Here is a 14,055-nt window from a genome sequence, read left to right on the forward strand (position 1 = left end):
TAACTTCGGGCTTACCGGTCGATACCCCGCCGTGGAGCAAGCCGCCACCATCTTCCCGCCTTTTCCTTGCTTGATCATCTGCTTGGCTGGCCAGACTCAGATTCTGGCCAATTCCCAAACGGGCCAGGCCGGGAGAGCATCTTACCTGCTTCTCGATAGCACAGGAACACTCCTCTCACGTTGATCTGCCGCGCTGTTAGACGGCGGGAGACACGACGCGGGAATTCCGCTGACCGATTGGACCCTATCCCATTCTGCGACGCTGACCTCCAAGATGGACTTTGGCACGAGGATCCCGGCATTTGCGACCATGACCTGGGTTGTGGTGTCAACAAAATGCGACCGGCGTCAAGGCGGAAAACGAGATACATTCAGTTCACCAAACTCGGTCACCACGTCGGCAACCATCTTCTCGACCTGTTCCTCGACACTGACGTCGGCGACAAACGTGGAAGTTTTGCGTCCTGTGGCACAAATCCGGTGTTAGAATTGGGGGGGGGGGGGGGGAAGGGCGGCTCCCAGCGGCGAGGTTGCAGATCCTCTCACCCTTTTTCTCAATCTCGGCTTTGACGGCTTGGAGCTGCGGGAGCTGAGCCTGGATATCATTCAACTGGAGACGTATATCAGAACCGCGACCGAATGCAGCGACATGAACCTGCCCCGGTCCGGCCTCACCGCAATATCCATGCCATCCTCGGCAAGTTGCAGCGCTATTGCGCGCCCTATTCCCCTCGATGACCCGGTAACAATTGCGACCACCATTCTTGCTTATTTCCTCTCGTTCTTCAAAAACGTGCGGCAGCAAGGAGAATTCCTGAGCGACACAGACACTCATGCGGTCAAAACAGACGGGCTTGATTTCTGTGAAGTCACTGGTGAGCGGCTGGGCGCCTATACCTGTCCGCTGGATTCGGGTATTCGGTAAACAAGCAAAGCGGGGGAACCACAGCCTTTCGAGGCGGCCATTCTATGGCAGAAGATCTGAGGGAATTGTTCTCCAACTCGGACTTCTCCAAACAACAGTTGCTGCGTGAAACCTCATACTGTCTTCCGAGGATGCTGTGGTGAAGCTGTTCGGAACAGAAAGAGTAGAAGCAAATCTTCGTCGCGTCTCTAGCCTTGGGTCAACGGCTCGTAACGTAGACCGAGTCGTTGGGAGAGGGTTTTACTGCCCGTTTGTATGCCAGAGAGTATTGGTGTTCGCGATAGAGACGCCCTTTTGGCCTCTTTCTCGGAGAACATCGTTATCCCTACCCAAGTTCGAAACATCAGAAATGTTTGCAGAGTAGAGAGGTAGGAGCGGTTTATTGTTGAAATGGGCCGTTGCGGTGTCTGGGGTTCTGAATGGCCAGCAGAATTCAGCGAATGTGGCTTTTAGAACACCTGGGAATATGCATTATGCAAGTGGGACAATTCAAAGCCCGGGAATGGCGCATGCCCATGCAGCTTCGAGGTCAAACTGTGCCTTAACGGCAAGGCTGTGCTGCTGGTATTCATCTTGCCTACTTTGTCTCGTTCATCGCGATCCCTCTTCATGTTCTCGACATTCTGACAAGTCCAGATGGATACAGCCATCGTGACTGCTATCACACTGAAGGCAAGATTCAGAGAGTGACCGATGGTGTACTTCGGCGCTTGATTCGGTGTATACATCCAGCTGGCGATGAAGGCACTCAAAGTGCCTACAGAAACGATCATGACCGTAGCAACAACTTGGACGGTGCGGTGTGGGTTGTTATTCGTGGGAGCCGGAAGCGTGCCTCAAATCGCTGCAGTCCCATGTTACTCGGCACCTGAACGAGTAGGTGAAGTACCAGAAAGCGGTGTCAGTGATTATTCCCCTATATTAAGGTCCGAAACCCGCGTTGCACAACAATCCACCGGCTTTCACGACGTACAAATGTAGTAGATTCCCAGTTGAAGTCACCGCCTTTCGTCCCCAGGTCTTCCTCCAAGCCTCCTAGATGTGCATGCCACGGTCGATGAAACAGAACAGACAGGGGAGTGTCAACATCAGCATGATCCAGTGATCGAGTTACGAGTAACGCGTCGCTCAAGCGCAGGGTCTATGGTGTCTGCAACACTGTTTGGTACAGCTCTAACCAGGTCCTGCAGCTGCGGGTTTTCTTCCATTTCTGCCATGAGAAAGCCCCTTGAAGCGGTGGAGTATTCGAACGTCAGACTTCAGATTCAGATTGGGCTTGGGTGTGCTGCTGCATTAAATCGATAGCTGCAATTTGTACCTAGCGCCAACCTTCTTCACCCGGGGCTGTTCCCCTATCACTGTCATGCCCCAAGTTGGGGGCCCAGCCCGCCTCCCAGGTACCTCGGAAACCCCAGAAATTTGACGGTTCTCACCAATTGGAACCTTGCATAATGTCGGGATCGTTTCCCTTTACAAAGCCATCAGTAGCGAAATGGCGGGAACGTTGCCGACAAGCCTGGAACGGAATGGGCCAGTTTTGGAGTTGAGCGTTTGACTGTCTCCTGACTTTCGCAACTGGGCATTTGGCCTGGCGGTTGGTAATATCTGGAATAATAAGGGGGCTTATAATAAATGTCTAATTTTCACGACCAATATTGAATAGTCCCCCTTGATCCTGCCAAATCTCTAAAACCCGTCCATCCCAGCCACGCCGTGGACGACGACTATTGCCACAATGGGCTCGATTGACCGCTACAAGTTCGCGCAGGAACCGATCCACCAGCCTCAAAGGAAACGGCTGATTTGTATTGGCGCCGGGCTTGCCGGCATCGGTGCGGCGTATCAGTACCAGCAACAGCTCGAGAACGTCGACTTCGTGATCTACGAGAAGAACCACGACGTTGGAGGAACCTGGCTGGAAAACAGATATCCCGGCTGCGCCTGCGACATTCCAGCCCATGGCTATACTTATTCTTGGGAGGGAAATCCGAATTGGTCGAGGTTGTAAGTGCCATTCAAAACCCCTTTAGTATTGCTAGGACTAAGGCGCGTTGATTTGACAGCTATGTGTCTGCGGAAGAGATCTTTGACTATTTCAAAGGATGCGCGGTCAAGTGGAACTGTATGCAGTACATCAAACTGTCTCACAGGGTGATCGAGGCACGGTGGTCCGAGCCGAACAACCAATGGTTCCTCAAGATCGAGAATTCAGCCGACGGGACAATCTTTGAAGACCAATGTGATGTCTTATTGAGTGCTACGGGCATCTTGAAGTAAGTTCAGAGCATCTAAAGTGACAGAAAGTGCCTGATTCTGACAACCCTAGCAAGTGGAAGTGGCCGGACATCCCAGGGCTCTCTAGCTTCAAAGGTAAACTGTTACATTCGGCCCGCTGGGACCAGGAATACAACTTTGAAGGGAAAACGGTTGCGGTCGTTGGAGCCGGTTCCTCGGCTATACAGATCGTCCCCAGTTTGCAGCCAGGTACGACGAATTGGGTTGGCCCTTCTTTCCGGATGTGGTGGTGCTGACCATACGTCGAAGTGGTGAAGAAACTGGTCAACTTCATCCGTTCCCCGACGTGGATCACTCCAGAATTCAGCCAAAGTCTTGCCAAAGACGGCCGCGACACCAGGTTCACTCCGGAGGAGATTGAACGGTTCAACAAGGACAAAAGTCACTTCCTCCAGTATCGGAAACTGGTCCAAAACACGGGAAGCTCGAGTTTCTCGTTATACTATAAAGGCTCGGACCTTCAAGAACAGTCAATGACCAAATTCGCCAATCTAATGAGGGAAAGACTAGATTACAATGAAGAACTGTGCGAAAAATTGATCCCTAAGTTCGCTGTGGGATGTCGGAGGTGAGGAGTTGGGTCTGTTGTTGCTACTTCGAGGAAGTCAAGTTAATCAAGTATAGGTTCACTCCTGGAAACGGGTACCTCGAATCACTGATCAAACCGAACGTTCAGGTCGTCCTTACAGGGATCGAAGAAATCACGACAAACGGCATTCGCGCTGCAGACCGTACAGAACATGCTGTCGATGCCATCGTCTGTGCGACCGGATTTGACTGTTCACACCGACCAGCATTCCCCGTGGTCGGCCGCAACGGACTCGATCTGGCCGAGTACTGGAAGGAGCAGCCCCGACACTACATGTCGGTTGCGGCTCCTGGCTTCCCGAACTACTTCAGTAAGCAGGAGTCTCTTGCGATCGACTTTCTCGGTGCTGACAAACGGATTCATAGTCCTCGGTGGACCGAATAGCCCCATCGCCAACGGCTCGCTCATCTCCGGACTCGAAACGGAGATCAGTTATGCCTTTGCGTGCCTCCGCAAAATGCAGACGGAAAACATTGCCTCGATGGACGTCAAGGAAGAGGCCGTTGATGACTTTTTGGAGCACCGAGATTCGTTGATGGACGCCATGGTGTGGAGCGGCGGATGCAGGAGCTGGTATATCCCCTCTTTTGAGATCTCGAGCGGCGAGCGAGAAGCTTACAGTTCTCAAGGTACAAGAACGGCACGGTCAACGGGCCTGTAATTGGTCCCTGGATAGGGTCGACGTGGCACTTCAACGAAGCCCTCCAGACGCCGCGCTTCGAGGACTACAACATGGTTTACTCGGCACGGAACCGCTTTGCCTACCTGGGCAACGGAAGAACCATCGGCGAACTCACCGGAGCCGATATGACAGCATATATGAGGGAACCGGGGGCGTGAGCACCAGTGCGGGTGTTCTCTGTGTCTGAGAATGTGGGAATTCGACGTCGATAGCGATCTAGATCTCTCAGAATTCGAAGGTCAAAATGCTGCTTCATGCGATGATCCAGTTTCTCACTGCTGATGACTACTAGTTGCACGCTATGCCAAGTACATTCACTGACTGAGGGGACTCTTGGAGGCTCGCATTGATGATGTCTACGTATATCAAGTTTGAAGGAATTGTGACATTCATATACACATTTACGGAGACTGGATTCTCTGGAATGTTCAAGATATCTCTCCTGACCTGTCTCTTTAGACTCTTAAACTACGTCAATTCGACAGTTGAAGCTGCCGACGGTGGTTCCAGTCCAAGAAATATGGGCCGTGGGAGCTGGGCTGGGGCTCTACAAAGTTTGAACTTTGTATAGATAAGGCGATGGAGAGCGCCGGTACAGTAACAAAATGTATAAGCTGTCAGGGCAGTTACGCATCTGTTAACTATATAGAGGCGTTTGGAAAGCCTGGAGTCAGAAGTCTATCCAGCCACATCGGATAGCCAGATTCTGAAGCGGCAGACATCTCACACTGCTGAGAGGTCTACAGCCGCTTGCTCCTCTTCATCACCACTCTCGAATCCCGAGCAACGATGGTGAAGACACAGCAAATGAGCCCTCAGACAACCGAGTGGTGGCGCGGATAAGCCTACTCCTCGGATTTTGGTATATCCTCCCTCACCTGCACTGGAACGGAGTGGTGCACCAAGCCCGACTGCGGGGCGCCCAGTCGTTTTCTGATCGCTCCTCCTCTAAGCATCAGCAAAATAACAGGCAGGAAGAGCACCACGGCCAAAATGGCGTATATCCCGTACGCCCAACCATATCCTACCTTCCCAGTATAGTGCGGCAGGTAGAAGGACACGTAGAAGGAGAAAATCTGGCGGCAGAAGTTCAGCACCAGGGCAACTTCGCCAGCCACATGTTCGTAGCAGTCCACGGCGTAGGTGAATCTATTCGGGGTCGTTAGTGAAGCGATACGAGGGGGGCGATCCATACTACGGACGTGACAGTGGACACGATCTGTATCGCAAAGGAGTAGATTGCGATGGCAATACAAGGCGCGATCCAATGCACCTCGTACTGAAGAGTGAGGCCGAACATCATCAACCCCAACTTGCTTCTCGTTAGCTCCAGCACCCACCGACACAGCAAACAGTTGTATCTCTTACAGGCACAAGTATCGCCCCTAGCCAGTAGGCTTGAAGGCGTTGTTCCGGATGTCGCACGCCGCCATTCTTGCGCGCCAGAAACCGGACAACCCAGTCGGAAAACGGGCCTGCGAGCGGCTCCCCCAGAATTGTGCCGATGGCTAGTGGTATTGCCACCAGCCCTTGAGCAACAGCATGGAAACCATAGAGCTCCGCAAAGGCCTAGTAGATAGCCGTGTCAATAAGTACTGATGATAAGCGCAGCGAGCACACTTACTATGGGAATCATCCCCAGTGCTCCAAATACGCAAAAGCCATAGATGTTTCCGTAGTAGAACCCGGGAAGGATAACGGAAGGGTAGAAGAACATCGTACAGGGGTGCCAGAAACTTCGGAAGGTCAGTCGCCTCATCGGGAACCGCTTCCATTTTAGCCGTTGGACATAGGTCTTCTTTGGTGGTACGTCAACCAGCTGGTGATGGCGGTCGTAAAGCGTCTCCGGAAGCGCGACCAGGCACAAGACCAACAAGCCACACCAGATGAAGAAGGTGAGCCACTGCATCCATCTCCAGCCAGCGTAGGTCGTCACGAAACCGTCCAGGAGCGTGGAGATATAGGGCGATAGGCCGATGGAGATTGTCCATATACCCATTTTCTGACCGCGTTCTTTCAGGCAGAAAATCAGCGGCCAAATAAAAAACTTTTCAATCTCACCATAACGTACCGTGGACGAAGAAGAGATCTTTGACGGTTAAAGCTCCAACACTCATAGATGCAGAGCACCCTAAGCCGTTGACCACCTATATTATTAGGGCCGTACAGTGTAAATTAGGATAAGGGAGGTCTCACCCGAGCACCACAGTACGCACCAAGGCTGTTTGCGAGAGAACACCCTAGGCAGCCTAGAGTGGCGACGACGGCGCCGGCAAGGTAAATCGGGCTCCGTCCGTAATGGTTTGAGAGAGGCACCCAGAGTACTCCTCCGACGCCGAGCATAATAGCCTGCGCGCCGACAGAGTCCAGCATATCAGGAATCTCGACGTGATAAGCTGGGGCTTGCTCCAGAAACCCGGCGGCTGGGGAAGCCGAGTCAAAGGGCCCTTGGAACGCCATGGCTGCAACCATGAACAGGACCAGGTGCTTCTCCGTCCAGGACCAGTTCAAGGGATCATTGGGGTCGGTGGAGGGCCTAGGGAGGACGTCGCGGTAGTCCGTGCCGTCCATTTCAATACTCTCCTCGCTCGGGATTCGCTTCAAATGGGTGATGGATTTCACTGCTGCCCCGAGAGGCGCCTCGAAATGTGCCGCGCTGGGCTCGGGATTGGCTGCTATATTGTCAGACATGGTGGTATGAGAACGATGTAACATGATAAACGACGACCGGAACAGCCAGGTCTCAACATATATACGCGAGTCCACAAGCCTTTTCCCTTCCCAGCCAATGCATTATGGGATGGGATCTGGCATCGCTTCCGATAAAGTTGGAAATCCTGGGGATTGTATTCGTCTCTGGGGAACGCTGCCGGTAACTCACCCTACTGGAGCATATATGCTCCGGTACCTCGTACGCCCCCGCAGGCTCCATCTCTCTCCGCGCCTCGCGAAAGGGGCCACAAGAGGCACAGGTCCGTCGGGCGCCCATTCACAGCTGAGAAAACAATGACAAGTATACAGGCATCAGACGGACTTTCTGATCAGAATGACCAAGGTGGTACTGGTGGAGTAGGGCGTAAGAGGTATGTAGAAGGTAAGGTTCGTAGGTGTGAATTGTAGTTGCCCGGTCTAACCACGCCTCTTGTGGTGAGCCGAGGCCGTCAATGTGCCGATGCTCTCTCCCGCCTGCACGAATCATCCCGGCAGCACAGCCGCAGTTGACCACCAGTTGACTACTGGTTGACCACCACAGTCCATTGGTCCCTGTCTGTACAATCTCGGGCTCGCTGTTCTGGAATCAGGAGGTCACTGGCGTGCGGCTCTTTGATGTGTGAGAAGGCTGACTTGGCGCATCTTAGGTCGCCGTCCCCGCAGAAAGACGGCCTGTGCATGCCCACGCCCGACACCAACGTCCAACTACCTACTGCACCCCGCGCATCCTTCAATCGCACCATCGTCCCCGCTGACGGGTTGCCAATTGTTTGGCCAAACCCCTTTCCCAACCTTGTACGAGATACAAGACGCTCCTATCCGGCTGTCGGCAGCGTCACAGCCTACTAGTCAACATCCCCAAGCCGCCGGCAAGGGCCCTTATTGTCCCCCCCTTTTCGTCAACGCGCAGGGGCACTAGAAAAGCAGCCAGGATTTCTCCCTCCATTTGGATTGTACGCCACCCCACTGTCAAACATGAGTGCCAAAGAAGATGTCGCTATCAACTGCAATTCGAAACCTCCACCGGCGGGAAAGGAACAACGGAAAAGAAGGAGGATTCTGCTGGCCTGTAGGACCTGTCGGGCCCGAAAACAGCGTTGTGACGGATCCCAACCCACATGTCAGCATTGTGCCGTCCAAAATCTGGATTGTCACTATGAATCGGCCAGCCAAAAGGCCGACGTGACCCGGCTGTGAGTGTCTCCTTGGACTCATACAGAGCCTCGGGCGGCTGATGTCCTATCCAGCTACGTGCACAATCTCCTGAAGCGCATCGACCATCTCGAGGAGGAGCTCTCTGGTGCGAGACCGGCAAAACGTCGCGGCGACGTCGCAAGTCTCGGTGAGCAATGGAGAGTCTTCTACTGTTCTGTCTTGACATATCTTTAATGAGGCCTAGCTTCTGAAGAGCCCGACTCCACCTTGCCGACATCAAAACTACATGGCACCAGACCAGCACAACACGGACAATCACCACAACACACCCCACTCCTTGGGTTGAGGCAGCCTCATGACGCCGTGGCTAGAGGCACTCTCACTGAGTTAGAACTCGAGCAGGCTGTGCCCAAGCCAGCGTATCCTACCCCAGAAACTGTAGAACCACCGACACAGGGCTACTTGGGTGCTGCAAATACCTTGACTTTCTGTCAGGCCGTTCTCGAACAGGATGACCTCCTTGAGCAACATCAGGACTTGAGCTCCTCGCCCACCCCGAGACGACCAGCAACCGCTTCGCAGAGCACGCCGAGAATTCACTCCATCTCTTTAGGCGACCTTGCCGATTCCTGGCCGCAACGGTATCTGGGAGATCACCTGGTCGACTGTTATATGGAGCTTTGTTACCCACAATACCCTTTTATGCACGGTCCGACCTTCAAACGACGCTATGAATCCATGTGGACCTCGAGAGAACGCCAGACTGACGCGTGGATCGCAACGGTGAACACCATCTTTGCACTGGGTTGTCAGTTCTCGCCCAACATATCGCCAGAATTGGGAGAGGAGTTCTTCAAAAAGGCGACATCCCTCATCAAATTCGAAATCCTCGGCGTGTGTACTTTGGAGTCGCTGCAAGCTTTGGTCCTGATGAGTCTCTACCTGCAGAGTTCTGCCAACCTGAACCATTCTTGGAACGTCATCGGACTGGCTATTCGGCAAGCTCAGAGCCTCGGACTGCATCTGCAGAAAACATATCAACGCTCGCGGACGCCGCTGGTACGAGAGGTCCAAAAGCGCATATGGACGGCGTGTTACGTGCTGGACAGTGTCTCAGCTATGATGCTCGGCCGGCCACCCATGATTTCACCCGACGCATTTGCCCTGATAGAAGGCATCACATTACTGGATGACGACCAGATTCCCAATGGAAGAGCATTGCCGCCTTCGTCACCAACGTCTCCGACCGCCGGTGCGGAGGCCGCTGAACGACTCGATAACACTGGTGAGGAACCGCGCGTGATGGCCTTCTTCGCCGCGACGATTCGTCAGTGTGGCTTCATGCGCGAAGTGGTCAAGGTGTATGACTTGCGGACGGAGCATTCCCGGGTCCTGGATATCGACGACCGATTTTGCCAATGGATGGCCAACTTCCCGCCCCATCTGCATCCTTCAAACACGTCTGACACGGACAAAAGATTTTGGCAACAAAGGGTTGTTTTGACGTCTCGGTAAGCACCCGTGGTTGTCTGCGCCGGTTGACTCCATGACATCTTTCTAATAATGTAGTTTCCTCAATTTGCGTATCCTCTTCCATCGTCCCTGCGTTATGCAGATCTCTTCTGTTGGGAAGACAGTCACACCATTCGAGCCCATTCGCGGAGCAGCCAACGAAAAGCTAGCCACCTTGCGAGCCGAAGTATGCATCAATGCAGCAATCGAACAAATCCAGCACATTTCACGCTCTTACAAGCGAGGTCTTCAGAGCGCCTGGTGGTATGATCTGAACTGTACGTTCTGCCACCTTCCACCCTTTTGGTTGCATGACGCCTTATTGAGAACAACTCTTCCCGCTTCAACACTGACCGGAATCCATAGATATATTTTCTGCCACTTCTATCCTCCTTGCTACACAGATCGCGCAACAGCACTGCAACAGGTCTTACTCTCATTATGTCAAGCTGGCTGAGGACGTTATCCGTGGGATGCAACAGACCGGCAAAAGCATGGCAGGACGATACCTTGAAATGTTGGAGCAGTTGCAGCGGCATCTGGCATATAAGACTTCGCCAGCTGTGCTCCAGAGGGGTGCACATTCTCAGCCCTCTCGCACCGCCTCCCCTAGCCGTCGCAATCCGCTGCATGGAAGCCGCGGCGTGACCGAGAACGGCAACTCAGGCTGTGATCCCATCCGGGACCTGGTGGACGAGGACCTCGAAGGCAATCTGGCCATCTGTGATCCGGATCTCCCTGAGCCGATACGCGATGAGGATGTGAGTTCGCTGTTCGCATCTTCATCCTTTCCGTGGAACATTGACCTGGATTCGTTTTTGTTGGACGACAACACTCTGGATAACATTCTGGATCCGACCGATTTCGATGCCATTGTCTGAGAACATATCATTTGGCGCGATCAGCTCCGGATTCTTGGTCCTTGTAGCTGTAGAGATGCTTGACCTGGAGCCTTTTCTCCTGCTGGTTTTGTGGACGGTAGCCAAGGCGTTGGACAACGGCCGGTGTGCCCACCTGCAAATCGGATTCAGCACTGATGCCATGGCTGTAAGTTCAAGTTGCGGGATCGATGCCGACCACCAGGCTAAGCCGCCGATTTTGGTAGGCTTGGAAAGGCTTGATCCGGTAAACGACCTCTCTTGCCCCATGTTCGTTTGGAAACTGCAATCATCCTCATACCATTCCGCTTCTCTTCCAACTCGCACGTCGTGCTCCAGCACTCTAATCAGACGGTTCGGCTATGTTCTCGGAGGATGCGAACAGCTCAATGAGTACGCAAGCTGTCGCGGCGCGCCTCCAGGCGACACATCAGTCCAAAGTGTACAAACGGACTCAGCGTCTAGATGGAAACCAACTGAGCCTCCTCTTTTATACCCTTAACCGGCCGAATCTAGGTGACAATGTCAGGGACGGGACCGTACTGCCGCCGGGAGCTCATTTGATTTACTTCACCCCAAGAACCACGACGAACAGGCTGAACGAGGACGGCACCGACTCAACTTTCACCGCCGAACCGCCCTTTCAACGGCGGATATGGGGCGGTGGTGAGATGGTGTGGGAGCGTGCCAACCCGCTCCTGGTCGGCGACACAGTCCTTGAGACGACGCAGCTTGAGACCTGCGAGGTAAAACGGGATGCCCAAGGCGACGAAATGCTGCTCCTGACGGTTGCACGACGTCTGGAGAATGGAAAGGGGTTGGCTGTGACTGACAGACGACACGTGCTGCTCAGGCAAAACGCGACCAGCAATTCAAGGACGACGGAAAAGGGGCCATCCCAATCGCAAAGGCATCCAGGTCCATCAACTGCCCAGGCCCTCCAACAGGGAGCAAATCCCAAAGCACTCAGCCGTACAGTCAGACTTGACGAGGTCACTGTATTTCGGTACTCTGCACTCACCTTTAATTCCCACAGGATCCACTATTCGCTTCCCTGGGCCCGGGACGTCGAAAAGTACCCGCAGCTCCTTGCTCAGGGGCCGTTGGGCATCACTCTTCTCCTCGACCTCTGGGGAGACAGCCGTGCGACGCAACAGAGCGACTCCGATCTTGAAGACAGGCCCCAGATGCCGACCTCGGCCAGGAAGCTAACTTATCAATCAATGAAGCCGCTGTTTGTCAACGAAACGTGCAATCTCAACATGCTCGAGCGCGGCGCCGGGATGGCGTTGTTGTGGATCCAGAAGGAGGACGGCACGGTTGGAATGAAGGCCGAGATTGAATGCTTCCAACTGCAGGAGAAGTTGTAATATGTCATAGTATTGCCATCGAGAGGTGTGTGCGAGCTGTATCCAGATCAATGTCACGGAATGAGTTTAACACAAGCGGAAGAATAATACATAATGGGCTTTGCGGATCTCCGAGGACCAATAGCAAATCGGGACTTCGCTTGGGAAACATAGGTCTTGGCTTTCGTGCCCAGCAATACCCCAGACGAGACCGCAGTCTACTTTTTTGGTGTGAACCGCTGCATTGTAGCGAGAACCGAAGTGCACATGCACAGATGACCCTAAACGCCTCCCAAGTTCCAACGCAGAAGCGTCGGCTCGTCACAGACGGGATGGTTTCCAGACCGGTTCCCTCTTCTCCTGAAACGCTGCGAGTCCTGTGCAGCGCGCGTGTCAGATTCTACTACCTCCCTCGGGCGGACTAGATAATCGCATGGCTTACCTTCCCGCATATTCTCCCCACTGAACAGTCTGTATCTGTACCTCTCCGCCGTCGCCGCCGTGGCGCGGTTGAGACTCCCCACCTCCCACCCCTCCCTGATGCCCGCGCGGGTCACGACGACGCTGTCGGGGCTCAGCGCCGTGATCTCGCGCGCGACCGCGACCGCGCGCTCGACGAGCTGCTCCGCCGGCACCACGTCCTTGACCAGGCCCCACTGCTGGGCTTCCCGCACGGGCAGGATGCGCGCGGTCAAGCCCAGGTCCATGGCGCGCTGGAGCCCGAAGTTGCGGATGACGCGGGGAAGAGCGCCCGCAAGGGCGGCCAGGCCGCGTTTGCCCTCCAACAGACCGAAACTCGCGGATTCGGAGGCGATGACGATGTCGCTGTCCACAAAGGCTTTAGAGCTGGAGCTGGAAGGAAACGGTGCCACGGGGTAAAGAGGTAAAGAGGTAAAGGAGTGAGAACTTACGCGTTGAGGATGATTTCGAACCCGCCGCCTGATGTCGCGTTAATCAGCCTCTGGAAAAAAAAATATATGCATGTATAGGTGTAAGGGTGTTTAGAAAGAGAAGAGATGTCCAACCGAAAGCGTAGCCGTTACACGCCGCCAGGATGGGCTTCACGCCGACTCGGTTGGTCATGCCCGCGAACCCGCTGGGGGGGAACTGCTGCCTCGCTGCCTGCGCCGGCTCCATGTCCTGCGTCTTCAGTCGTTCTGTTCCCAGTCAGTCAGAAGCTGTAGGCCAGGGCAAAGCGGCGCCACCCGGGTGCCCTGCCTTTGAGATCCATGCCCGTGCAAAACGCCTTCGTCCCCGCGCCTGTGATGATGGCCACCCGTCTGCAATGCAACGAGACGCAAGTCAGAAGTCAGAAGTCAGAACTCATTCCAATGGTGGTGGTAGTCGTTATAGTGGTGCATGGTACGTGCAATGTGTCTTATTAACTAGAAGAGAGAGCAAAACTGGAACTGACAAGCTGTCCTCGGCATCGTACCACTGCCAGAGCGCCTCCAGCTCGTACGACGCCTCCAAGGGTAACGAGTTGTGGCTCTTCGCCCGGTCGATGGTGACCAGCAGCGTGTACGGCGCGGGATATGATAGTGTCACGCTGTGCTGCGTCGGCGGCGGGCGCGAGAATGGAGGTGTAGTGCACATTTCTGGGCCTGGCCACCAAAGCAAGTCCCCGCTTCTTCCGAATTACTCAAGGTGCGTGTGTGTGTATATTTGTGTACATGAAACGATTATTGCCGTGATTTGAACAGAGGAAAATAAGCTGTTTAAACCAGTCTATACGAGGTGGCTTCATTGCTTCATTACTTTAACAAGTTAGCCCCGATAGAGTGGAGCTGGTCGCTTGCGTTGCCGCCTCGTCGTAGCGAAGATGTCCAAGGTTCACAGGCCACTCGGCAACGATGCCGAGCCGATCACAGGAAATTGCTGGGAAAACGTGGTTTCCAGCAGACCATGGTTTAGAGACAGACACCTAGCGAGAAACAAGGTATGAACCGGCAGATCCA

The 14,055-nt window shown here is 54.0% G+C and overlaps 6 protein-coding genes across 6 annotated transcripts; 3 read left to right on the forward strand and 3 right to left on the reverse strand.

The window, feature by feature from the left end:
- Positions 1-2,660: 2,660 nt before the first annotated feature.
- On the forward strand, positions 2,661-4,679 carry PV07_08836 (uncharacterized protein; the record flags this gene model as incomplete). The annotated part of the gene is made up of 7 exons (XM_016396035.1): positions 2,661-2,929; positions 2,989-3,198; positions 3,252-3,409; positions 3,470-3,788; positions 3,845-4,119; positions 4,175-4,382; positions 4,439-4,679. 7 exons carry the CDS (start codon positions 2,661-2,663, stop codon positions 4,647-4,649), a joined length of 1,650 nt encoding a protein of 549 aa, XP_016245891.1. The 3' UTR covers positions 4,650-4,679.
- Positions 4,680-5,336: 657 nt separating this feature from the next.
- PV07_08837 (uncharacterized protein) lies at positions 5,337-7,182 on the reverse strand (the record flags this gene model as incomplete). Its single annotated transcript, XM_016396036.1, has 6 exons — positions 5,337-5,640; positions 5,694-5,803; positions 5,860-6,060; positions 6,116-6,504; positions 6,563-6,638; positions 6,688-7,182. The coding sequence occupies 6 exons, from the start codon at positions 7,180-7,182 to the stop codon at positions 5,337-5,339; spliced, it is 1,575 nt and encodes a 524-aa protein (XP_016245892.1).
- Positions 7,183-8,178: 996 nt separating this feature from the next.
- On the forward strand, positions 8,179-10,751 carry PV07_08838 (uncharacterized protein; the record flags this gene model as incomplete). Its single annotated transcript, XM_016396037.1, has 5 exons — positions 8,179-8,396; positions 8,451-8,545; positions 8,603-9,869; positions 9,928-10,148; positions 10,237-10,751. 5 exons carry the CDS (start codon positions 8,179-8,181, stop codon positions 10,749-10,751), a joined length of 2,316 nt encoding a protein of 771 aa, XP_016245893.1.
- A 359-nt stretch (positions 10,752-11,110) lies between these two features.
- PV07_08839 (uncharacterized protein) lies at positions 11,111-12,118 on the forward strand (the record flags this gene model as incomplete). The annotated part of the gene is made up of 1 exon (XM_016396038.1): positions 11,111-12,118. The coding sequence occupies one exon, from the start codon at positions 11,111-11,113 to the stop codon at positions 12,116-12,118; it is 1,008 nt and encodes a 335-aa protein (XP_016245894.1).
- Positions 12,119-12,418: 300 nt separating this feature from the next.
- On the reverse strand, positions 12,419-13,234 carry PV07_08840 (uncharacterized protein; the record flags this gene model as incomplete). The annotated part of the gene is made up of 4 exons (XM_016396039.1): positions 12,419-12,474; positions 12,540-12,922; positions 13,009-13,036; positions 13,123-13,234. 4 exons carry the CDS (start codon positions 13,232-13,234, stop codon positions 12,419-12,421), a joined length of 579 nt encoding a protein of 192 aa, XP_016245895.1.
- A 34-nt stretch (positions 13,235-13,268) lies between these two features.
- Positions 13,269-13,693, reverse strand: PV07_08841 (uncharacterized protein; the record flags this gene model as incomplete). The annotated part of the gene is made up of 2 exons (XM_016396040.1): positions 13,269-13,377; positions 13,512-13,693. 2 exons carry the CDS (start codon positions 13,691-13,693, stop codon positions 13,269-13,271), a joined length of 291 nt encoding a protein of 96 aa, XP_016245896.1.
- Positions 13,694-14,055: the final 362 nt, after the last annotated feature.

The sequence above is a fragment of the Cladophialophora immunda genome, assembly GCF_000835495.1.
Source record: "Cladophialophora immunda strain CBS 83496 unplaced genomic scaffold supercont1.5, whole genome shotgun sequence".
NCBI lineage: Eukaryota > Fungi > Ascomycota > Eurotiomycetes > Chaetothyriales > Herpotrichiellaceae > Cladophialophora > Cladophialophora immunda.